The 25,556-nt window shown below is 36.5% G+C and overlaps 2 protein-coding genes and 1 long non-coding RNA gene across 3 annotated transcripts in view; 1 reads left to right on the forward strand and 2 right to left on the reverse strand.

Annotated features, from left to right (window-relative positions):
* The window catches only part of LOC125272777, a 46,533-nt gene extending 34,419 nt beyond the window's left edge, over window positions 1-12,114 (forward strand). The window contains exons 2-4 of the long non-coding RNA XR_007185919.1: window positions 10,674-10,750; window positions 10,840-11,013; window positions 11,979-12,114. This is a non-coding gene — a long non-coding RNA (uncharacterized LOC125272777). The remainder of the gene's footprint in view (window positions 1-10,673; window positions 10,751-10,839; window positions 11,014-11,978) is intronic.
* Window positions 9,607-14,163, reverse strand: zgc:174945 (uncharacterized protein LOC793867 homolog). Its single transcript, XM_048197877.1, has 4 exons — window positions 13,463-14,163; window positions 11,798-12,026; window positions 10,681-11,037; window positions 9,607-10,579 (listed from the first exon to the last, which is right to left on the reverse strand). The coding sequence occupies exons 2-4, from the start codon at window positions 11,871-11,873 to the stop codon at window positions 10,476-10,478; spliced, it is 537 nt and encodes a 178-aa protein (XP_048053834.1). The 5' UTR covers window positions 11,874-12,026; window positions 13,463-14,163; the 3' UTR covers window positions 9,607-10,475.
* A 77-nt stretch (window positions 14,164-14,240) lies between these two features.
* On the reverse strand, window positions 14,241-18,145 carry LOC125272775 (OX-2 membrane glycoprotein-like). The gene is made up of 5 exons (XM_048197876.1): window positions 18,007-18,145; window positions 17,563-17,904; window positions 16,123-16,416; window positions 15,719-15,823; window positions 14,241-15,587 (listed from the first exon to the last, which is right to left on the reverse strand). The coding sequence occupies exons 1-5, from the start codon at window positions 18,053-18,055 to the stop codon at window positions 15,538-15,540; spliced, it is 840 nt and encodes a 279-aa protein (XP_048053833.1). The 5' UTR covers window positions 18,056-18,145; the 3' UTR covers window positions 14,241-15,537.
* Window positions 18,146-25,556: the final 7,411 nt, after the last annotated feature.

Here is a 25,556-nt window from a genome sequence, read left to right on the forward strand (position 1 = left end):
GACATTACTTAACATGTGTGGGTCAGGTTTTTCCTGGACTGCAGTTAGAGAAACCTGAAATCACCAACGTTAAAAATCTAAACAGCTAAATGTTGGTATACTCTTTTATATGCTGGTGAGCCAAAGACAATTTTCCACCTCGGTGGACAAAAAAGATATACAATGCAATACAATACAATAAGGAAGTATGAACTTACAGTGGCACTGAGAAGACACTAAAGGCACATTTAAAAATGCCAGAATCTCATTGCTAGTGTTGCATGGGAAAAGTTACTTTTAAAAGTAATGCATTACAATATTGCGTTAATCCCAAAAAAGTAACTAATTGTGTAAGTTACTTTTTATGGAAAGTAATATGTTACGTTACTTTTGTGTTACATTTATCATCTGGGCTGTGCTTGCTTGTTTTGTAATGAAAAAAAAATCTTCTGTTTTTGGCAAATGTAAAGACCCTTTGAATGTGAAATGAATAAGCCTCAGGCTGAAGGAAAAGCAAATTCACACCTGTGCAGTAGAGGGCGCAGCTCAAACAAACCTTTCTAATCTATTTTGGATTGCAGAAGAATTACATACATGACATGCAGAAAAAGAAATAGTAGGCTAAATCGTGTGCACACTTTACTAAGTCATTCCCTCGATTTACAAAATTGTGCGCACAACTTACGTTCCCTTGATTTTCTAAATATCGAGGCAACGATTTAGTAAATCGAGGGAATGACTTAGTAAAGCGTGCGCATGATTTACTTTTTTTCCTGCATGTCATATGCAGGGCTCTGTACAGAAGAATATGCAGGAAAAGAAAGTTCAACACTATTACAGAAGAAAAAAAAAACTCTTACTTTAGATAAGCATAATTATTGCAGGTTTGCCTAATATTCTGAGTTTGCATTTCATATTTTTGTTCCTTTTGAGGAATACTGTTTTTGTGCAAGCGATATGAGTAAAAGTATGTTCACATTTAATCTACAATAACCATCATGTTTAAAGTGTACACATAAAGCCTCTACACTTTACTCCTGATTTCTCTCAACATGGGGACAGGAGAGCTGTCAGTCCATAAATGAAAAAACAAAGTAACTCCAATATTTTGTTGTAAATTTAAAAGTAATGCATTACTTTACTATTTACTAGTAATCTGATTACGTAACTCACATTTCTTGCATTACCTCCAAATGCTCATTGCATTAAAATAAATATGACTTGATTATATGATTACATGCCACTTTTATATTTTATTTAATAAAACTGACACATTTTACATATTGTATATGTGTGATTTATACTGAAATAACAAATAACATTAAATAATATATAAAATACGGTTTACACTCCCAGAAAACTTTGGATTCATTATGTTAAACATCCTGATAATTCATTACGGCAATTTATCCACAGTTGCTTGCTACAATCATTCCTGGGAATGAATAATTGATAAAGATCTTAAAATGATTCCACTATAAGAACAGACTCCTACACTGCCTCTCACCTCTGATTATGAGCCACATTAACAATGGACAACCCCTCCATGCTCGTTTGACAAAGTGATGTATTTGAACTGCCATGGACAGCTCTATTAAATAATACATTAAACCTGGGTGCAATTTGGATACTTGCAAAGTGAACAGCGGGAATTGGTGGAATGAAATTGGTTTTTCACATTGACATCTAATTACAAATGAACGAGAAGGTGAGCAAGTGTTTATAGATTACTCAGAATGACAGCCTAATGGCAGTAAATTTACACTACCTCTAAGCTGTTTACTGAAAAACTTTACTGACCGTATTTACTCACATTGTTCTTTGGATTTAGTCAAACTTCTGCTCAACCTGCTAAAAATTTGTTTGAATTAAACCGCAAACTGCAGTACCTTTAAACTTCCCTTTGATAAATAGGTTCATGCTCGGTTAGTTACTGAAATAATTTGACTACCAATACTATTTTTGTACTGTACTTTTTGGTGACACAAGTAGAGCAATGTGAAACTACCACTCTAGCCCTGCATGTTCTGCCAGTAATTTGAACACAAACCTTGTTTAACATATAGGGGAAGTCAAGGGTGTATGTTTGATTTTGAAATTGGTGGGGACATTCACAGAAGGAAATTAATCGAATAAAGTATTAAGGTTTTTAGTCCATATTGACTTTAACAATATGTTAATTATTGAAGTCTGTAACTGTTAAACTGCCTGCTTGTCTTCAACTTTATTCCATTCATAGTGCAATGCAATAGTCAATGTCAATGTGTCTACTGTCTTGTTCCTTCCTATTTAAAGAAGCCAAACATGTCTGCATATGTCATTAAAGGTGCCCTAGAACTTCTTTTTACAAGATGTAATATAAGTCTAAGGTGTCCCCTGAATGTGTCTGTGAAGTTTCAGCTCAAAATACCCCATAGATTTTTTTTAATTCATTTTTTTAACTGCCTATTTTGGGGCATCATTAACTATGTACCGATATATAAGTTGCGGCCCCTTTAATTCTTGTGCTCCCCCGGAGCTCGCGCTTGCCTTGAACAGCATAAACACAGTTTACACAGCTAATATAACCCTCAAAATGGATCTTTACAAGATGTTCGTCATACATGCTGCTTGCATACATCGGATCATGTGAGTATAGTATTTATTTGGATGTATTACATTTGATTCTGAATGAGTTTGAGGCTATGCTGCGCGGCTAGAGCTAACATTACACACTGTTGGAGAGATTTATAAAGAATGAAGTTGTGTTTATGCATTATACAGACTGCAAGTGTTTAAAAATTAAAATAGTGACGGCTCTCTTGTCTCCATGAATACAGTAAGAAACGATGGTAACTTTAACTACATTTAACAATACATTAGCAACATGCTAACGAAACATTTAGAAAGACAATTCACAATATCACTAAAAATATCATGTTATCATGGATCATGTCAGTTATTATTGCTCCATCTGCCATTTTTCGCTGTTGTTCTTGCTTGCTTACCTAGTCTGATGATTCAGCTGTGCACATCCAGACGTTCTGCCCTTATCTAATGCCTCGATCATGGGCTGGCATATGCAAATATTGGGGGCGTACATATTAATGATCCCGACTGTTACGTAACAGTCGGTGTTATGTTGAGATTCGCCTGTTCTTCGGAGGTCGTTTAAACAAATGAGATTTATATAAGAAGGAGGAAACAATGGAGTTTGAAACTCAGTGTATGTCATTTCCATGTACTGAACTCTTGTTATTCAACTATGCCAATATAAATTAAATATTTAATTCTAGGGCACCTTTAAAGGAAATGAACTGTTGGCATATTTGTTTCACGTCAATATTGTCCAGTGTTTCTGGTGGGCATGGCACACAGCAATACTGTTAAGTCTCACTTGTGCCATTATTGTTCTGACCCATGTTTTCAGTCTGCTAAGAGAACTGATGAGACTGGGACGACTAAAAGCAGCCTGACACGGGTTTCAACAAGACCAAGCCTTTAACAGACCCAGCAATGTTGTGTTTTCATGTTTTATGGGGACTTTCCATAGACATAATGATTTTTATACTGTATTCTATCCTCTTACACTTACTCTACCCATCACAGAAAACTTTCAACATTTTTACATTTTCAAATAATTATTCTGCATGATTTATAAGCTGTTTTCCTCATGGGGGCCAAAAAAGTGCCCCCCAAAAAGACATTTTTCGGACTATACTTTTTGGGGACGTTTTGTCCCCTTAATGTAGGGTTTTTCACACACAAACACACACACTAGCATTTAGGTTTGCTACTTATCCCGCGATTGTCATATCCTCCTGACTAGCAGAAAAATTACATTACATTGTCATTACATTGTTTAGAGCATGAGAAAAAAATGGGAAAAAAACATTTTTGAAAAATGATAAATCAATGTTAAATGTTAAATCGCCAATACATTTTTAGGTTTCAGGATTTTTTATACAAAACTTTGTTTAAAGTTGATTCTCAACTATGTTATGAAAGCTATAACAGAATGATTTTATATACCATTTATGCAATATACGTGTAAAATGGCCATAAACGTGTTTTCCCATGATATACAATAGATCTATACACTGTCTAATTTGCATATTCATGTATTTGGGGCTATATGTAATGAAAAAAGAAGTGTAATAACAGGAGTAATAATTGGCAAGATTTTCATAATAATGTCTAATATTTCATTGGAATATTGATATATAATTTCTTTCCCTATTCACTTGTTAAGTCCTGGTGTTCTCTACAGTGGACATGTATGAAATCAATGTCCTGTTTCATAATAGAAAGTCATATTTTGATTTGAAACCCCATAATATTTTCCTGAGATGTTGATTTATGACAAACAATTTGATAGCCTAATTATTCAGATTTAAATGATAATTACAAAATATTATCATATTTCCATAAGGGTGTTAAATTTGATCACTGAATTAATGTCAGCCATTTTTAAAGACCAAGGAGAGGGAGTGGTCACAGTGAAACTTCCAAACATTTGGTATCTCTAAAAGCCCTGAATGTGCACTTTACAGGACATCCAGACTAAAAACTTTGACATTTTGGCCCAGTTTCACAGAAAGGGCTTAGACTAAGCCAGGATTAGGCCTTAGTTATAGGGCATTTAAGTAGTTTTTATAGACGTGCCTTAGAAAAAACATTACTGGTGTGCATCTTAAGACAAAGCAATGGCTCTGTCATATTTTAAAGGGTTTGGGGCGACATGAGGGTGAGTAATAATACATAAAAACCACAAGACACAATCGGATAACAGTGGCTATATATAAATATGTTTTAATTTTTGATCGAAATTTTTGCTAGGGACGAATCAGTGTTACTGGATATTGGTAGGGACACGTCCCCAGCGTCCCTACTATAGCCCCTGGGGGAAGTTGGTCTCTGTGTAAAAAGGATTTTACAAGATATAAAACAATTTTGAAGTCAGAAAGTACTACATACTATAATATCATCAGCTGTGAAATATATTTCTTATATAATATGAAACATATAATACACCTTTAAAACTTTAGTAGGCTAGTTGTAATAAGATCGAGTCATTTCAGTATAGAGTGACCAGCAGAAAAATAACACGGGGAGTTTTTTCAGTGTAACTGAAAATGAAATTTCAGAATTACCTGGCATAATTCCTGGTCACCATGAAGGGAAAACTAAAGAGAAATAGGAAGAGTAAAACTGACAGGAAAAGAAAGAGAAAGTCAACAGACCATACAAGCTCTCTGAAGGTTATTTGAGATGGGCTTAAAGGCACTTAAATCCAACCTCACTCAGATGTCTCCAATGATAGAGGGTAAAACCTGGTCAATTTACTCATTTATAATGACCATGAATCATTTTATTATAAGCTCATTTGATAGGTTATCAGGCTGATTGTACTTGGTTATATAAAATATTAATGTTAAATCTCTTCCAATCTGTCATTCTTAGCATCTCGGGCAGAAGTGCAGTGCTCGCATAGCTTTGGAGGGTTTATTATTGGCCACAAAAGGAACACCTTTAATAACTGTGTCCATGAGTTGAATAAATCACAGACAGGAGAGAAATATTATACTCCTTATATTTTCATAAGATATCTGATATCCAGTAGATGGCAGAATTTCTCTCCTGAGATCAATCCAAATCCCTTGGTTTATTTCTACTCTAAATCTACACACATTTTGAGGTAAATTTTCTGCATGGCAGAAGAATTTTATGTTTGTGTTTTAGCAAAGTTATCCAGGTCTAAAAAAAATATGGATGAACTGATTAGAAGTAATTTTATTGTCCTAATACTGGTGTAATGATTTACTTGCATACGCTTATATATGCAAATGTATTTTACCATCACCATTGCAGTATACTTTTATGATGTTGTATTGTCATGCAAATTAATATTCAGCCTCTTTTGGTAGTTGACTGTGACAGAGGGAATCAGTGTTGGGCGATAAAACATTACATACACATACACATACATAAGTAATGTGAGTTACATAATCAGATTACTTTTTTCAAGTGGTAAAGTAGGTATTACTTTTTTCAAATAAGTAATGCAAGTTTTACCATTTTTTTTGGACTGATAGCTCTGTCCCCATGTTGAGAGAAATCACAAGTAAGTAGAGGCATTGTGTGTGCTGTGTATGAACATGAACTGCACCCTCTACTTCCTCTACGGGTGTGAATTTGCATTTCCTTCCGACTGAGGCTTATTCATTTTACTTTTGGTATAAAAGAGCCTTTATATTTGCCAAAAATAGAACTTTTTTTTGCTATTAAAAAACAAACAAGCCCAGCCCAGCCCAGGTGAGAAAAAATTAAAGCAAAAGTTACATAACACATTATTTTCCATAAAAAAGTATCTAAGTAATGCAATTACTTATTTTTTTAAGAGCAACGCAATATTAATGCATTACTTTTAGAAGTAATTTCCACAACACTGAAGGAAATTCGACTCTAAAATGCAAAAAAATGCATTGCACTGCTAGTGCCATCACTGATCTGATCACAACTGTGGAGGCTCATGTTATTTTTGGTAAAATGAGCTTAGTTTCAGTTTCAGCCACAAGTCTGGACCACTGCAGTGAAATGTTCCATTGCAGTTAAAATGAATGTAGCACAAAAAGATCATTTAATATACAAGCTGTGCAATTCATCATCCCTTTGTTGTTGTTGAGCAACTGAAGCGCGAGCTGTTAAAGCTCCACCCTTTTCTGGAAAGCGGCCAGGAGCACGGAGGACACGCACAAAAACGGCATGTTTTTGCTGCAGCCTGCGATGGACATCCAACCACATCCATGTGTGACGTCAGAAGCCCGGTCCATGCCGCCCTGCAGCCAATTCTTAAAGGGGTTTCTGCTAGCCTGGGTGCCAGCCCGAACCCCGCCCACAACATTTTTTGGACGGGAAGTTCGGTCTGGACTCGATCCATTGTGGAGTAATTATGCTCGGCTCCCAGAAGGCCGAGCCAATCAAATTGCCAGGGCGGGCTTTAATCGATGATGGACAGGCTATCTGCGGTTACGTAACCACCCACGTCATCAAAGAGCGCTTGGGTTGAATTGGTTTTCACCAACGATGACTGCAGCTGGAGAAGTAAGATGTTTAGATTCCGCTATCACGTCTGTAATAAAAGAAATCGACAGCGCATTAATTTTAAAAGACGAACAAAGAACCGCAATCAAGGCATTTGTCGATGGGAAAGATGTGTTTGCCGTCCTTCCAACGGGATTCGGCAAAAGTTTAAGTACAAGTTCAACATACGTCACTTACTGCGTTGCTCTGATTGGTTGTATGTCTATCCAATTGAGTGCAGAGTTTGTTTTTTTTACTGGTTCGGTTAAGACACGCCCCATAATTCAAGTGCAATGGAGCAGTATCAGACTCACATTCTTCCTAGAATATGAGCATGACGAAGTCAGGCTAGGTTTCTGCCAATCTCATGTTAATCTTGAGTACCTAAAGAGTAGTAGTTCATCCTTCGTTTCTCCAATAAGTTTTTAGTTTTATCATATTTATAAAAGATACATACACTGTACCGAGTCTTTCCGAAAACAGCCGAGCTCCTGGAGGCGTGCCGTGTGAGCGGAGCTAAAGAGTGATGAGCTGTCACGCTTTGCGTAGCGATCGTCTGCAAGCTATCAATGATCAAACAAATGTATTTAAACACACAATACACCATCGCATTATCCCTGGATAACTTTTGAATCACTATAATAAATATGGCGTATAGTGAATGATGTGAATTTATAAATTCACTATGTTCGTGTTTTTTACATTATATGCAGACATTTGATGCAATTTTACTCACCACCTGCGGTTCCGACTCATGACCGGGATCATTATCGCTGGGACCGCTCCATCTTTCAGTTTCAAATCATCTGTAAATCCAGTGTGGTACTGGGCCTTGTTTATAAAACCATAAGCGCCGATCCTGAGGGCTCGAGCAGCCACGGAAAAACACGAGATATTCTCCATTCATTTTAACCAATAAAAAAGTGATTGCAACTATCAGTTTCTATGGTTATTTTAATAACAGATATCGAGAGTGCATCAATAGCCGCTTTTCCACCGTTGGGCCGAACGGTTCTTAGCACTGGAGCCTGGTACGGCATGGCATGATTACAAACCGTTCTCGGCCCAGTTGTCTAACCGTGCTGATTCGTGCTGGTAGAATCGGTGAAGTGATGTCGACACACAGGATTGGTCACTTGTCTGTTGCCGTTACGTTACCAGGGCAACGACTGATGCCTTTATATTACATTCCAAAGAGCGGCCGTTATCAGCCCCACAGTGGAAAACGAAACTGTAACTGTACCAGCTGGTCCAGATCGGCATGGAATGGAACGGTTACGCAATAAGAACAGTTTGGCCCGATGGTGGAAAAGCAGCTAATGTAATGTGTAAGCACAAATCTCACAGCTCCATTTAACACTGGGTTCTTTGGGAAGCAAGGTTATCTTTCCCTCACAACCTAAAACACACTCCTTTGGTGACATTGTTGATTTCGTGGTCTAAAATCACACAGTGACAAATCTTTCTTGAGCAAGTCCTGTGCAGCGCTGCTGATGACTTCCGTAAAGCCAAACGAAGCGCGTTGATGGGCGTGCTCTTGCTCTCTCGCTCTGGTCGACGTGTGCGCATGCGCTCTTCCAGGAGAAGTGCCCGTATAAGGAATTCCGCCCCCCATTACATAATAAATGTCCATACTCGGAAAAAAAATGTCCGAAGTTTGCGAGCAATCTGAAGAGTATTTTTGGCACCGAAATACTCCATTATACGTCCAACTCGTTTTTTGAAACTTTGGCCATGTTTAGCATGAGAATCCAACTCTTTAACACTGAATAAGTCAGAATGCATGAAATAGCATTAGACCCCCCTTTAAGATTTTAGGTGTTCGACATCAGCTGCAGCTGGATGCAAACAATCGGCAAGAGTAGCCGTGTGCAGTCGAGGAGAAGCTGAAAATGACACTTCTGCTTCCCGAAGTGACGCTCGCGCTGCGTTTGCATTGTTGGGGATAAACAGTTTAGGACCCTTGAGACCAGATATGTTGAATAAAGACCAAAGTTTAAAAAAATTAATAAATTGAAGAAAAATTTAATGAAGAATAGTTTGCAGTTTCATCAGCAGAAGCCAGCTTCAAGTCTCCCAAGGAGTTCGTAGGCCGCTCTGTGTACATTCACATTTCCACAACAATTATACTCTAACAGAGTCTACTAACTACGTCATTACTTCAGGTTGGATGATTCTGATTGGCTAAGAAAAATAGACAAGATTAGAAATTTTCCACACGTGGACAGATAGTAAGAAGCATATCTCCCTTCATCACGGTGATGACGAGGGGGACCCTGGATTTAGGTACCAGATGTCCTTTGGACTCATGACATGGCGTCTGCTGGTCTCGAGCAGACTGCCAGTTGTCCAGTACAAAGGGACCTGCAAAAAACCCTTAGCGCACATACACAGATACACATGATTCACAGCTTCTTCAAGGCTGAAGTTGATCTGAGCTCTGCTCTGAGCAGGAAACTTTCCCCAAAACATACAGATAACATGTTCTTTTCTCTCAGTGAGAGGTACAGAGGAAAATAGATGCTTTAACATACATTGAAGAAGTCATTCAAATATTTTAACAGAAATATAAATGTTGATTAATAACTTAAAAGATATATATTGAAGCGGCTGTGGATTCCAGAATCCACCCCTTCAGCATACTTTATCAAAGCTGAAGTGAAATAAATGCAATATTTGTCAAATACACAGATGTTTCAGATGCATTTTCATTCAATACTTTACGTATTGCTTACAGTGTCTGTTTTACAAGAATAAAGTTCAACATAAGCATATACTATTTAAGTACCAAAGACGTTTTTATCAGTTTTATTTTGATAAACATGAAACAATATAACAGTGCAACTACATGAAAAGAGCTTTTACAGATTTGTGAGCATTAGTGGAACTGAAGGTTTCAGAATAAAAATACAAAACACATGAAACAGCTGTGTCGTCATCAGAGCTCGTGCAGCCGCTCTGGAGAAGCTGTGCTGGCCGACTCAGCCGACTGCTCTCAAATCGCTCTCGCAGTACTTTGATGCCATACGTCACAGTCATGTGCCGTCGGCGCTGTCTCAAGCCAGACAAAATTTATAACCGGCATGCACTGCTTCAAGTAAGCTGCTGATCGGTCTGTGCAGCGCTGCATGAAGTCGGTGAAGTGGTTTAGTGGGGAGTCACGAGGTGACATATTGGGCATGGGACGTGGCTTCTGGTGTCACACTTTGATATGGGCGGGGTTGAATGTCTACTGCAGCCCTACTGGGTTTTTGCTCACACCAAAATAGGAGCAAATTTGACAAGCTATAATAAATTATCTGTGGGGCATTTTAAGCTACAGACACATTTTGGGGACACCAGAGACTTATATTACATCTTGTGAAAAGAGGCATTATAGGTCCATTATAGACGTTGATACCTTGTGTTGGTTCATGCTGAAAACACAATGTCATTTAATAACAACATAAAAATAATATGGCACTGAATGCTAGCACAGCTGCGTCTGCCTTTAACTGGCCACTCCATGTTGAGACCTTCAGACCTTTGTATGGATCAGCTGTAGAAACAAGTTTGTCATATTAACAATAAGTCACATTTAAGAGCATTGTAACATACAACAACTAACAATCAAAGTAATGTTTTTGTTTCAGCTCAAACCTGTGACGTTGAGGTACACAAGATGGCCTTTCGCTGCAGTCCCACTGTTGAGACATTTGGCATCACACTGGTAGTATCCACTGTCTTTAAGGCTCAAGGAATTAAATGAGAGGAAAATGTTCCTTTGCCTCATTTGTTCTTTTTGTGTTTCATTTACAGTGATTACATAATGGTTTGGATCTGTGATGAGCTTGGGCTCAGTTTCAGGCGCAGCTTCCCCCTCAGCGGGCTTTATGTACCACCAATTGTTCACAATGTCACAATTCTGTATCTCATACTGCACCAAACACTTAAGAGACAAAAAATGGCCTTCAGTCTTCGTCACCGGTTCACGTGAGTATTTCACAACCACGGGACCTGGGAAACATTTTGTATTTCATTAAGCCCATCAAAAATGTTGAATGAATTAAAAAATACCTCAACGCCAAAATTTGACAAGAACCCAGCAAACAAAAATACTTTGTAAGAATGTTTTCTAAAGTTCCAATTAAGTTATGAAAACTTGATTTCTGAATGTTCTCAGAATGTTCAAAATGTCCAGTTTTTTTTTTTAAATGTTTTAAAAAACCTTTTTTCTTGGTTCTTTGTGAATATTATATAATACTTGCTAAATGATAAAATCAAGAAAACATTCCCTTAAGGTTTTCTCTTTTATAATTTTGCAAGTAATATGGGAACATTCATTTTGAACATTCTCTGAACCATCTGAAAAAAGTAGTTAGTAGTTAAAACATTTGACTAATGTCCAACTAAAATGTTTCAGAACAACATTCCATGAATAATGTAAATAACACTTCTGTGCTAAAGTCTGATGATGTTATTAAAGACCAGATAACTCTGAACTAATGTTCTATTAATGTTACTGGAAGAACATTTGTTCGTAACTTTGAAAGAACCTTGCTAGAATATTAGCCAAAATTCTGAGACTATTCACTGTTCAGCTGGGAAAGCTTAATTAAAAACAAATGTGTCTGATATACACACACACACATATTAATATATACAGCTATGGAAAAAATTAAGAGACCACTTAACATTGATTTCTGAACTTGGAGTGGTCTCTTAATTTTTTCCATAGCTGTATATATTACTTAGTTAAGAAGTGAGCGAGACTTACCCCCTACTAAAGATGATAACAGACTGCAGAAAACAGCCATTATAAGGGGCGCAGAAGTCGGGTGAAAGATCTGCATGTTTCTGTGCTCAGTCAGTCAGAGGAAATGGCTAACTTGAAAATGGCTACCTGAACTTTATCTCTTGCTCTAACCACATCTTCCTTTGCACTTTGCACTTTGCAGATGCAGCGCTGGTGCATCATTTTAGACAGGCAATCACAGATCACGTGGCTAGTGAAAAAAGAGGTAGCAAAGCACTGTTGAAAGTTAAAAGTTGGTAATTTTACGGAACAAAAACTTTAAATTGTGTTCGTTTGCCAAGTTGTTTGCAGTATCAAACCAGCCTCAACATTTACCGCTAACCAGTTACCACTTTAAATACGTCATTTTCAGCTCAACCAGACCAGTGGCCCTTTTTTTCCACTGGGTGAATAGCTTATCTTCCTTTCAAAATCTGCAATGTTATGAAAATGTTTTAGATTTTTTTTAACTAATATTACTCAAAATGACATTATACATATGATATACTGTGAATTCAGAGAGATTGGGGCACTTTTTCAGTCATTTCAATGGCAAAAAGTGTACCAATCAACCTAAATTCATCTTGCATATGATATTTTTAGTCTTGTCATCTATGTGTGTTACACTAATTTGTTGACATCATTTATGTGGCCTGCATAAATTTCCTGTGTTTGACACTCTCTAAATAACCTTTAGTTTCCTGCAGAAAACCACAAAACAGTATCTGTGTCTAATGATGACATAACTTTCACTTTGTTTCCCACAGTTGAAGGTTGTTCACCCTTTAGATTCTCGGTTTGTATTGGGTAATGTTTTGTATTGGGTAATGTTTTTTCTTCCCCAAACCACTGTTATTGCTCAACACAGTATTTTACCACTGTGAGCTGTGACATCATGAATGATGGGAAAACATTTATGAATTTATGAATTACTGTCACAGGCTCAACATTCAAGCGTTACATTACAACCAACTGGGTCTTAAAGTGCAAATACATGAGTCTGATAAATTAATACATGAGTTATAGTTAAATATTATCTTTTATACAGTCATTCTCTGTGGTCAAAATACCCACAGTGGTAAAAATATTGTGTATTTAACTATATTAATGCAATAGAGTACTACACAGTAATATATTTTGTTGATGCTTTTACACTTTTTTTACACTTCTGAATGTTCTTTGAATCTTCAGAATGTTTTAAAATGTTTTAAAAACCTTTTTCTTGGTGAATGTCATATAATACTTTCTAAATGATAAAATCGAAAAAACATTCCCTTAATGTTTTCTGTTTTATAATTTTGCAAGTATTATGGGGTCATTAATTTTGAATGTTCTCTGAACCATCTAAAAGAAGTAATACTGTAAGTAGTAACGTTTAAAAAAACATCTGCCTAATGTCCAGCTATGAATAATGATAAATGAATAATATAACACTTGTGGTAATGATGTTAACAAAGATGTTATTAAAGACCAGATAACTTTGAACTAACATTCTATTAATGTTACTGGAGGGACATTTGTTCTTTGAAAGAACCTTGCCAGAATATTAGCCAAAGTTCTGAGAATGTTCGCTGTTTGCTGGGAAAGCTTCATTAAAAACAGATGTGTCTGATTTATTTATTTATATAAGAAATGAGCGAAACTTACCTCTGCAGAAGACCAAAGCAGACTGCAGAGAACAGTAGTAATAAGGAACGTAGAAGTCACGTGAAAGATCTGCATGTTTCTGTGCTCAGTGAGTCAAGGGAAATGGCTAACTTGAAAATGGCTAACTGAAGTTTGTCTTATGCTCTAACCATATCTCCATTTGCAGATACAACACCAGTGCATCCTGCAGATGCAGAAGTGATTATCACGTGGCTAGTGAAAAAAGAGGTAGCAAAGCACTGTTGAAAGTTAAAAGTTGGTAACTTTAGGGAACAAAAACTTTAAATTGTGTCAGTTTGCCACTGGTTTGATACTGCAAGTTGTTTAGACCTTGTGCAGGAATCATGCCTCAACATTTACCGCTAGCCAGTTACCGCTTTATATGTCATTCTCAGCTCGACTAGGCCAGTGGCCCTTTCTTTTCACTGTGTAAATGGCTTCTCTTCCTTTCACATTTTTGCAATGTTATGAAAATGTTTTAGATTTTTTTTTAACTAGAATTACTCAAAATGACATTATACATATGATTTACATTGAATTCAGGGAGATTTGGGCACTTTTCTCAGTCATCTCAAAGGCAAAAAGTGTCCCAGTCAACCTAAATTCATCTTACATATTTGGGTTTAAGCAAAGAAATTTAACTAATGTTAATGCAGCAGATGTTTTTAATTCAATGCAATTGCACATTGCAGGTTAGACTTAAGCAATGAGGTACGAGAGGCTGTGCTGTATCGTGAATAAGTCACGGCTGAAGGGCATTGTTTGGCATGACGCGAAGCTAGTGTATTCACGATACAGCACTAGCCTCGAGTACCTTATTGCTTACATCTAACCTACAATGCGCAATTGCATTGAAAACGGTTACCAATGCAACTTTCATGAAGTAAACTTTCACTAAAAGCCTTCCTTCTGCCTGAAAAAAATAGTCCCTGACTGTGAACAGCAACAGAAGTTACATTATTACACCATTAGATGGTGGTAAAGACTGTCTTTATGAGTGTGTCAGTCAATAGCGAAAACTTTTACATTGAAAAGACTGAATTGTTGTGAACATGGAACAAGACACAACTGACAAATGCTTTAACTAGCACTGTCAGTCACAGGAAAAACCCTTAATGGTTAAAAGGACAAGATAATACATCGGACATTTAAACAGATTTTTTTATTATGAACATAGTACTGACCTGAAGGAAAATGCTACATCTGAATGCAGGTAATAAACTCAGTCATTCGATCTCTTTCTCTTTCTCTCAACACTCTTCTGCATAATACAGTTACAGTTCAATGAACAATATAGATTGAGAACATACAGTTTACATTGCTAAGAGTGTCTCCTAAGGGTGTTGTGAATTGATACACAGAACCGTTGGGTAAAGCAGTCATATATACACTTATGATTTACTTGCCAGTCATTCTTGCCATCTAAACACTTCCAGTAATATTACTGCAGTGAACAAAGTACAAATACTGCCAATAGTAACAAAACTAGGAATCTCTCTAAGCAGCCTTTAGAGTTTCCTCCAGGAAACCACAAAACAGTATCTGTGTCTAATAATGACATAACTTTCACTTTGTAACTCTTGAAGACTAGGTTTTTTCTCAGTTTCATGTTTTTTCACTGTCTTTGCTCAACAAAGCACTTTACCACTGTGAGCCATGACATGGATCATGGGAAAACATCAAAACTTACATTTATGAATTTATAAATTTATAAATTACTGTCACATACTCAACTTCAGAAGAATTACATTACATTCAAGCATTACATTCAACCAACTGGGTTTTAAAGTGCAAATACATGAGTCTGATAAATTAATACATGAGTTATATCATGAATATTACATGCCTGTTTTACAGTCGTTCTCTGTGGTCAAAATACACTGACAGTGGTAAAAATATTGTGTATATTAATGCAATAACAGTTCACAGTAATGTAAACATAAATATGTAAAAAGCATGTATGTAAATAAATAAATTAAATAAATACTAGACACCACAGTTATGATTCCTCTAAGGAACATCCAAAAATTCACATTCATGAAGATGAAAAAACATACTATGATATAGCTGCAGAGTTAACATTCCTCCTGTAGGTCATCAAGGGATTTCATACCAAAACTGTCTCCTTGGGGAGAAAAAAATATGCAAAATGAAATTATTAAATAAGTTTGTTATTGAGATGCTGTTGTTAAAAGATTACAGTATGTTGGGTATGGTACAGTAATTAAACATGAGTGACAGAATTTTGCGGCTTACTCTTTAGTTTGGTGTGAAGACAGATGACAAAAATTACAATAACCACAATAGTCATGACAATGATGACCGATGTAATGATGTAACTTCTTTGTGTAGTGTTGTTCACTGTAAGACAAGAAGAAAATATTTTTTCATTAGATAGTGAGAAAAAGTCCTGCAGTTAAAAACTGTCAAAATGGCAACATAATGAATGTGTGGCTTAATTGGTTTTGCTGTTTTGTCAGGTAATCTAAAAATGTGTTTCATGTTGTAACATCTAAATTAATCAGTTTTATTTTTTGAGTTATTTCAATCAAACATATTTAGTATGAATAAATCAAGTGACTGCATTAGTTAGAAAGTAACAACTGCACATTTTCTCAATGTGATTCATTATTAGCTGATATCCATGCTGAACCCGTTACCTTTATCATCTTGTTGAGACACATAGATTTGGTAGCTCTTCTCCACACCGTCACTCTGAGCCAAACATTCCACGTACTTCCCATGAAATTGTGACAGTGAAAATGTGATGTTACTTGTAATGGTGGTTGAACTGTCTTTGTTTAGTGTTGTGAAATCATTTGACAAGAAGTTTCTCTCTTCCTCTGTGGATTTCCACTGGATTGTTGGAGCTGGTTTACCGGTGGCTGAACATGAGACTACAACCTGATCAGAACTGGGTGAAGGATTCATTTCCGCTGTTATTTCTGAGATACCTGGAAAATACCAGCAAGATAATTACTTAAAAGTTCTAAATATTTGGCCTACATCACTAGAAAAACGTCTAAATACAAGTTTAGATTGATGGTTTCAGTCCTTGCATTTTATATATATATGCGTGAACTTTGTAGGCAAAGTATGAAATGTCTGGGTTTTGTGATTGTTTCATACTTTTCCTAGGCATTCTATACATTACCTAGATATTTAACAGAATGACAAGCCGACTGGCCCTTTGGCATTGTATGGAATGCCTACAAAATGTGTGAAATATAAACCATTTCATATACTTTGCCTGCAAACTTAACGCATTCTATATATTCCCTAGGGATGCACCAATACTAAATTTCTCCACCGATACCGAAAGCCAATTAACCGATATCTGCCGATATCTACCGATAGTTTGGGGGTTCTGTCTTTTATACCTTCTTTTAAATAATTATAATTTCATTATGATTAATAATTAATCATTATATTTTCAAAGAAATGCAAATACAAACTTTATTTTCTCCATTTCATCAACTTGTTTCAGATTAACTGCTGTCAGTAATAAACAAACACATTACTCAAATTAATATTAACACGCATTAACTAAACTAATGTGATTTAATAACTAATAAATTAATAACTTTCTGAATGTTATTAATTCATATAATAACTATTAATATTGAACATCAAACTGGTTTCTTAGCATTATCTTTACAAAAATCACAAATTGAGTGCATCATTTTCCTGCCCTCTTTTGATTGACAGGATATATACTGGTCCTGACTATCGGCTGTTTTTAAACTAAAAGCCGGTAGTGTGAAAATTTGCTTTTATCGGCCGATACCGATTATTGGCCGATACATCGGTGTATATGTATATATATAGGGTGAATTGGGACACTTTTTGCCATTGAGATGAATTGGAAAAAGTGAATTCACCCTAAAATGTTCATTGTGACAACATGCCCCAACACATAAGAACAATGTGTGAATCAAGATGTCAAGATACAGTGCAAGGTATGTGCTGTTTATTCATTAAGTTACAGTTTTATTCGAATAGAAAAATGCTGTCTTTAGACTGGAAACACCATGATATTACCATCTAAAACTATGACTACATCATGGTATCGTCACAGTAATTTACAGGTGTTTACTTACCTTTAACAGTGAGGCACATGGTTTTTCGTATGGGTCCTGATGGATACACTTTGAAGGAACAAATGTAGCAAGCCTCATCTTCAAATGTTGTGTTTTTGATCTCAATAGATGTTGAATTAAGTGACGCCCGAGTCAAAGTGACTTTATCGGCATACTCCTTATCCACATTATCCTGGAAGCGTTCGCTGAATGTTGCCAGAATTTGTACAGACTGATCCGCGCGCACCCGCTGCCAGGTGACATGTTTGACTCCAGACGGGTTTGGCAGCGTACAAGAGAATGAAGCATCCCGACCCACCACAACATCTGTGTCTCCTTGTGCTACTATTTCTGAAAGGTAAGCTGTGGAATAAAAACAAACAAGTTATTAGTCTTGTTATTAGTTTTGTCCTAAAAAGAAATGCGTTGAATTGAATAAAAAGTAGGATTGTCTTAATGACTAACCTCTATTTATGAAGCTTAAAATTACGATCAAGTTCAACAGACACAACATGTCGAATGGTTTTCATGGCCCGTTTGTGATCAAACATCTTATATATAGGCAATACACACCCTCTCTTACTGGTTGAGTAAATTTCTGGTTGAGGATTTTCCGGACTTCCCTCACAGTGGCGTCGCGTAGCGTAAGTCGGAGGGGGAGGGGGATCTTTTCGCTTTTTAACCAAGAAGTTGAGCCACTGATAACATCAGTTATCAGTTATCAGTGGCGCAAGAGTTGAAAAAAGTAAAAAAATAAATAAAAAATATTAAAAAAGTCTCCCAACCTAGGTCAGTAGCCTATTAACTACAGAAAGTGAAAGTAAAAAGTGACGGAGCTGTCTGACGCTGGATAAAGGGAGCATATTCTCTCAGAGACAAATTTCAACATGCTGATAATGGTATATCTTAATTTATTCCATTGTTTCTCCTGTGGTCCGTACATATAGTGAAACAAATGAGAAGAATAGTATTTCGTGTTAAACAGGTTGTTTTTTAAAGTCAGTGCTTGAAGTAAAGCTGCTCTTAATTTCCATTGATGACTGCAGTGAATATTATAGACTGTTTATAATTTAAATTATAGGCCTGCAATTCACTGTATAGACCTAAAAAAATGTGTAAAACATTTTCAAAGAGGAGGTAATAGCTTAATCTTTTATTATCCTCACAGCACGTCAGTTATGCGGTGATGCGCTATGAAATTATTGCGGGGCATATTTATTATAATATTAATTTAATAATAAATGTAGTCTAACTTAATAGTAATACTGATAGTCTAGAAGAATGTAACAGACCGTACATTAATTGGAAATGCTAAATCGTCTTAATATTGCCAATATTTGATGCTTTTGACAATATCTCTGGCTATTGTTGACACGTGATCATCATCTCATCTGATCACGCGACCCAGCCCAGGGGGTTATCGCGGGGACCCCCAACACGTGGGGCCTCCGCAGTACTACTCCACTGGTTCACCACATACAGTTAAGTTACTGCATTCATGTAAATTGAGAGTAAATAAACCACCTGCTTGCCTACTTCATCATGTGATATAATTATTGGAGTTTCCTTATTTAAATGACAGTTAAAATGAGCCATCACTTTTGAGAAGGACAAAAAATCCTTGTTAAACAGGAAGACTCACATTCCCAGAAACTTATTTGCTAATGAAGAAATGGTTTGTATTTTTGCTGTCTCATGTATTATGGTAAATTTGTGTATTCATGGGGTCACAGAATTCAGATTCAGCACTCCACATTACTGTACATTGTGATTTAGATTCTTCATAATATTAATTTTACATAAAAGCATACATGTCAGGTATTTAACTGTTGAGCAAATAGATATATTGACTTGTTTTAAAACAATTTAAAACCAGGATTTGTTGGTTGTATTTATCAGTGGATGAACTTAATCAACTTGGCCAGTTACTGTCATTCTCAAACCATTTCTTCATTCTGCAGATTAGTTTCTGGGAATGTACAGGAAGACTCCTGTTTAACATGGATTTTTTTTCCTTCTCAAAAGTGATGCCTCATTTTAAATACATTTATCTTTCACTGTTTGATGTGGGCATCCTATATTTATTCCGTTGTTTATCTTTTATATGTACTTAACATATCAAACAATGTTCTGCGTCATAATTTGCGTTTAATTCCTTCCCTGTGGACCAAACCGTAAGGAAGTGCTGGGTGTTCTGCACTTCAGTTAAAAGTTTTCATGCATTGTTAAAGGGATAGTTCACCCAAATATGGAAATTCTCTTAACATTTACTCACCCTCATGCCATCCCCAATGTCCCTGATGACCCAGTCAACATGCTCGCAGTTTGAGTAAAACGTGAGCTTATTGTAAATTCAAATGATTCTCATACTGTGATACTCGCAGTGTGAGTAATATGTGAGGTCATTGTATATTCAAAATGTTGAGGTTAAATGTCGGTCACCGAAACTTCCTGTTTCTCAACACTCGAAAAATGTGTATATGGCAGGATTTCAGGCAAACTGTTTGTGCTGTACAGTTGTGTTCTGGACTCAGCATGGAATTGTTACACTGGAGAAATGGTGAATGGTCGCTTTAATTGCTATTCACATACGCTCATATGCTAATAATAGAGAAATTTTAGAACTCACACTAAACTAACAGTATAAACACACAGTGAGTGCGCTGTGACCTCACATTTTGACCATATGAAGAACCAGAGCTAGGTATTACTTATGAATTGTAATCAGTTACTGATTACAAATTACAGGACAAAATTTGTAATCAGTATAATTTCTTAGATTGCACATTTTTGGTAATGTAATCTGACTACTTTTGGACTACATTTAGATTACTTTTGTGCTAACCCTTATTTGATGTCACACATATTGTAGGATAATCTTGTACTATTTTGACAGATACAAAGAAAAAATATATTCCAAAAAATATATTCTATTCACCAACAAGAGCCTCAACAGATTCTTTTAAATTGCAATGTATGGACAGTTAATACTTCAAAATACTAACACTAATGTACCTGTTAGTGCTTGCTGATAGTAACACAGAATAAAACAAAATCTCATCTTATGATTTTAAAAAATATTTACTTAAAATTAAGTCAATTTAGAAAACAGCAACATTACAAAAACATAGATTCTTGTTGTTGCTGATTTCTGTGCACGATTCCACACCGTATATAATGAAAAAAATATTAACATTAAAAAAATGAAAAATTAGGAGAATCAATGAATTGTGAACAACTTACTGCCATTGTGTAAATAATATGTAATCATGCAATTCATAAAAAAGAAATGAAGCTCTAGCGCAAGTTCTGCCGGGAATACTCAAATGTTACTTTACTTATTAGTTCAGATCTAACCAATCATTATCTAACACTTGGAGTATAAAAGATCAGTACTTACACATGTCTGAGTTCGCAGATGCTGACGCCAACCTTCACCTCCATCCTCCCCACCACCACCAGGATGGTCCCTGTCCATACTTCCCGGGGGTCAGCTACACCCCTGCCTTCAGCCTCAGGCAGGAAACGCAAAGTCAGCAACCCTCAGGATGTGAGCTACTTATGGGGCCTACGTTAACCTTTATATTCTGCTTGCTGTTTGGTAATAAATATTGTTTCGTTATCTTGCCTCCCGAGTCTTTCTGGTAGAAACTGTAGTCTGATTACGAGTATTTTAAAAAGTAGTTTACTCTAATTACAAGTCCTTGATTTTTTTAATCCAGATTACATGTAATCCGTTACAGGTCTGGTAAGAACACACAGTACACTGACCACAGTATAAGCACAGTGAGTGTGCTTTGACCTCACATTGACCACAGTATGAGCACGCAGTGAGTGCGCTGTGAGGTTACACTTTTAGCTTGCTGTGACCTCACACTGTGACCACATCATGAATATCCCTGGAGCTCATGGTGAGATCACTGTGAGTTGAAATTGTTGGCTGGGGAGTTTTTTTCTTCATATAAAACAAACAAAGATTTTTAGAAAATAATCCATCTCTGTGGGTCCTCGGCTGACACTTGAAAAACCACACACAGCGATCATGACGTTAAACCATAAAATGAATCAATGTCTTCTGAAGCGATAGGTGTGTGTAAGAAATATAACTATAACTAAACTATAAACCATTGCTTCTGGACAACTGGGACTTCCTAGGACTCACTTCCGCTGTTATTTCTGAGATACCTGGAAAATAACAGCAACATAATTACTTATGTACAATCTTTTAATACTAAACAATAAATAATGTGATATCCAAAGCTCAAAGAGTCTATTAAAGTTCACAATATACACTTGCTTTCATTTTTCCGGAACTGGAAACTGAATGCAAGTCTTTGGTTCATCTTGAGCACATTGTTTGGTCCTGCATTGAGATGCCATCATTCACAAACGGATCTCTATATCCATTCTGATTAACACATCCCTTATTAGTTTGGGCATATCTGCATTATTTTTGATGAAATTTCTTTTTTTTTCACTTACACAACATATACTATACACTGGAGACTGGAGCTAGTTTTCACTTTTTTAGGGAATATTTCACTACACACACACAAACACAAATCTGTCAAATAAAAATAAATATATAAATAAAATATAGCTGCAAGCAGCAATTATGGAGCCAAGCAAAAAGCGGCACAACAAGCCAGCCAATATGGCTGGGAGCATCAGACCAACTGCAACAGTGAGCAATTAAAGACCTATTAAGATCATTTAAGGCAAAAGTGTTGGAAAATGATATATAGACCTCTTTGGAGCAGACGTCACAATTACGTCACTTGCAGCTGCGCGCGCATAGTGGAAAAATAGCAGAAAAATAGCAGTAGCAATTGGAGGAAAATGTGCAAAATCCACAGAATAAGAGAAAAACGTTTTGTTGTGCCTCTGGATGTTGGAATCGGAATGCAAAAAATATAGTCTTCATTTTTAAAGAAAACCATCGTTGAAAACGTCCTTTGAAGCTAAACGGAGACATTTCACAGACTGGACTGATGACACCTGCAAGGATTAGTCTACTATTAAAGCAGGAATTTGAAGTAAACAGTAAGTCTACATAATATTCACATATGCAGTTCAGAGGATATACATACATAACAGTTACAGCATGAAATAATATTTAAACCTATAACATTTTACATAGATAACTTTTAAACATAGTCTATAAAATTTTTATTTCACAATTCTGACTTTTTTTCTTGCATTTGCGTGTTTATGACTCCCAGTTCGGCCATTATAACTCGCAATTGTGAGTTTATTTTACAATTCTGAGGGGAAAAAAGTCAGAATTGCGGGATAAATTGCAATTCAGAAAAGACAGGATAACGAGTAGGCTATATCTCACAATTCCGTTTTTCTTTGTAAGAAATGTGAGATGTAAACTCAGATTTGCGAGAAATAAAAGTCAGAATTGTGAGATATAAACTCGAAATTAACTTTTTTATTCTTTTATTTCGTGGCTTCCATAGACTGCTACTGCTCAACTGTCATTTTCTGCAACCAGGTAGGCTCCGCCCATAAAAAACGTCATCGCTGTTTGCAAACACCAAATTGGTCTATACAGTCAATAATAAAGATTTACTGGTTTATCACTTTTGACCAATAGGTGGCACTGTGACCAAATGAATGTGGTATGGTTAGAGTGAGGTGACAATGACACTCACTATATAAGGATATGACTCCCGTAAAAATAAGTCAACAAGATCAAAAGTTATAAGCATATGAAAAAAAAACACTAGGTGGCACTGGTTTGGAACTACTCAGACTCCTTCAGGGCCTTGTGCTGATGACCCATACAGAGTTTCGTAATGATGTGGTAATAATGGTTATCATTCGACTCGGCATGATTCCCTGAATCTGCCGTGACCATATTTATGATTTTTGGACAAACCATTCAGAAGTTATTAGCAAAAATATCCATTTTTCGTATCTCCGGACCAGTAGGTGGCACTGCAACGAAACGCTGTATGTTGCCTCAGGTCATGCTTGAGATGACATGTACCAAGTGTGGTCTGAATACGATAAAGCGTTGCAGAGATATAGCCTCAAGTCTGATTTGGCGAGCTTTTCGTTGAATTAATTTGTGCCATTTTCGAGAATGGATTGTTATATCAAAAAGCTTTTGATAACTTTTTGTCGGCATGGTCTCAAGATGATCTGGTTCAATTTTACGGCCTAGGAGGAGTTCGAAAAAAAATTCAAAATGGTGGGAAAATTTTCATGACGGAAAATGACGTCATATAGTGCATTCGAATCGTCTTGAGCCCAGGAATCAGAGGATTTTTGTTTCTAGTCCTTACGGTTCAAAAGTTATTAGCATAAACAGAAGTGAAAATTTGGACAGCTGGTGGCGCTAGAGGGATTGAGTTAGAGGCTCCAAATTGGCTATGGACGCAGTTCAGACTGTCCTCTAACTGTGTGCCAAATTTCACAACTTTTTAGCATACGGTTGGGCTGCCATAGACTCCCAGAGCGGAAGAATAATAATAAGAAAAGTAAGGATTTCAACAGGTGCCTACGCACATTCTGTGCTTGGCCCCTAATAAAAATTGTCCTAGGTGCATTCACAAGTTTATCTTGACAAACATAAGTGTAAAGTTTGCACGAGAAGTAACATGAAAGCACAGAGTACCGCCACTTCTCATGCCAGCTTCACAATGCATTTATGTTACGTTTCACAATGAACGCTCATATGACAGTAGACCGGAAGCAATGGTTTATAATTAAAAATAATAGTATTTTTCTTACACACAACTATCATTTTGCTTCAGAAGACACTGATTTATGCACTGGGGTCACATGGATTATTGCCACGATCGCTGTGTGTGGTTTTTTAAATTTCAACTGAGCGGCACCCATTCACTTTCATTATATTCATTCACAGGGATGGATTATTTTCCTAAAAATTTTAATTGGTCCCACTTTATATTAGGTGGCCGTAACTAATATGAACTTACATTTACATTTTAATCATTTGAACAATGCACTTACTGTTTACATACATGTTTTACATTGTAATTATATTTTTAGAAATAATTGCATGTAATTACATCTGTATCTAATTTCGGTTACACTTTATTTTAAGGTGTCTTTGTTACACTGTAATTATACATTTAAGTACTGAGTAATATTAAAGGTACAATTTGTAGGACCTGCCACTAGAGGGCGCACTACCAAAACAATAACAATCGCGTGGTTTGATGACGCTAAGAAGGTGCGTGGAATGATGGGATTTGTTGTCTTCTACCCAACCGCTGACGGCCATCAATCAGACGGAAAGATAAATCATGGATTTAACGGATGAGGTAAAGTTTTATAAATGTATAAACTATGGATCAGACGCGTCCTCGCGCGGGTCTAGAGACGCGATGCTCCGCGTTTGGCGTGTATGCCCCATAATACTAATCGCGTTGATTGTTATAATGGCATACGTTTTCTGTAAAGATACGAATCAAAACAACTCATCTGTCGAGTAAAACACAAGCGAGATCGGCATCTCTTTCTAGGTGAAGTTTGTCGCGAAGCTCTCTCCATCTAGAAAATGCAACACCGATATTGATCCTCGCTCTTTCTCTCCTCTTGTCCCAAACTCTTCTTGGGTCGTTTGGTTGGCCCGTACGCTTACGTTACGGGAGCTGTCCTTGTCGACAGAACCAGCGGCAGATGGTAAACAGTAATTATGTTCTATAAATAAGTAACACAATCCACCATAAAACGTGCAAGAAGTAAATAAGGAACTGCTTGAAGCAAGCTAGTGGTTTGCTGGACGCTAGACACTACTTCCGTATTTGTCCACGACGCTGTTGTCATGTGGTTTCTACATCAGTAAAGGCGGTAACAAAGGGTAATTGATGTCATTGACAGGCGACTGCACTGCCCCGTGTCACTGTTTAGAATGGGAATTTTCTCATGATTTACAAGTAGTTGAAAACATTAGAGATATTGTTAGTAATCAGCTGGACAAAATATATAACACTAGCCTGTTGGTTTTTGGATATTTTACTGCGAATATCTTACAA

Source organism: Megalobrama amblycephala, linkage group LG7 (assembly GCF_018812025.1).
Source record: "Megalobrama amblycephala isolate DHTTF-2021 linkage group LG7, ASM1881202v1, whole genome shotgun sequence".
NCBI lineage: Eukaryota > Metazoa > Chordata > Actinopteri > Cypriniformes > Xenocyprididae > Megalobrama > Megalobrama amblycephala.

Bases quoted from the DNA above. Each gene is read 5' to 3' on its own strand.
- zgc:174945 (XM_048197877.1), bottom strand. From the start codon at position 11,873: ATGCAGATCTTTCACCCGACTTCTGCGCCCCTTATAATGGCTGTTTTC. The intron at 11,038-11,797 runs GTAAGTCTCGCT...AATGTTTCCCAG, and splicing joins GTTATCATCTTTAGTAGGGG to GTCCCGTGGTTGTGAAATAC. The intron at 10,580-10,680 runs GTTTGAGCTGAA...TTGTTTCTACAG, and splicing joins TGTGTACCTCAACGTCACAG to CTGATCCATACAAAGGTCTG.
- LOC125272775 (XM_048197876.1), bottom strand. From the start codon at position 18,055: ATGTTGTGTCTGTTGAACTTGATCGTAATTTTAAGCTTCATAAATAGA. The intron at 17,905-18,006 runs GTTAGTCATTAA...TTTATTCCACAG, and splicing joins TTTAAGCTTCATAAATAGAG to CTTACCTTTCAGAAATAGTA. The intron at 15,824-16,122 runs GTAACGGGTTCA...CTTGTCTTACAG, and splicing joins GTCTCAACAAGATGATAAAG to TGAACAACACTACACAAAGA.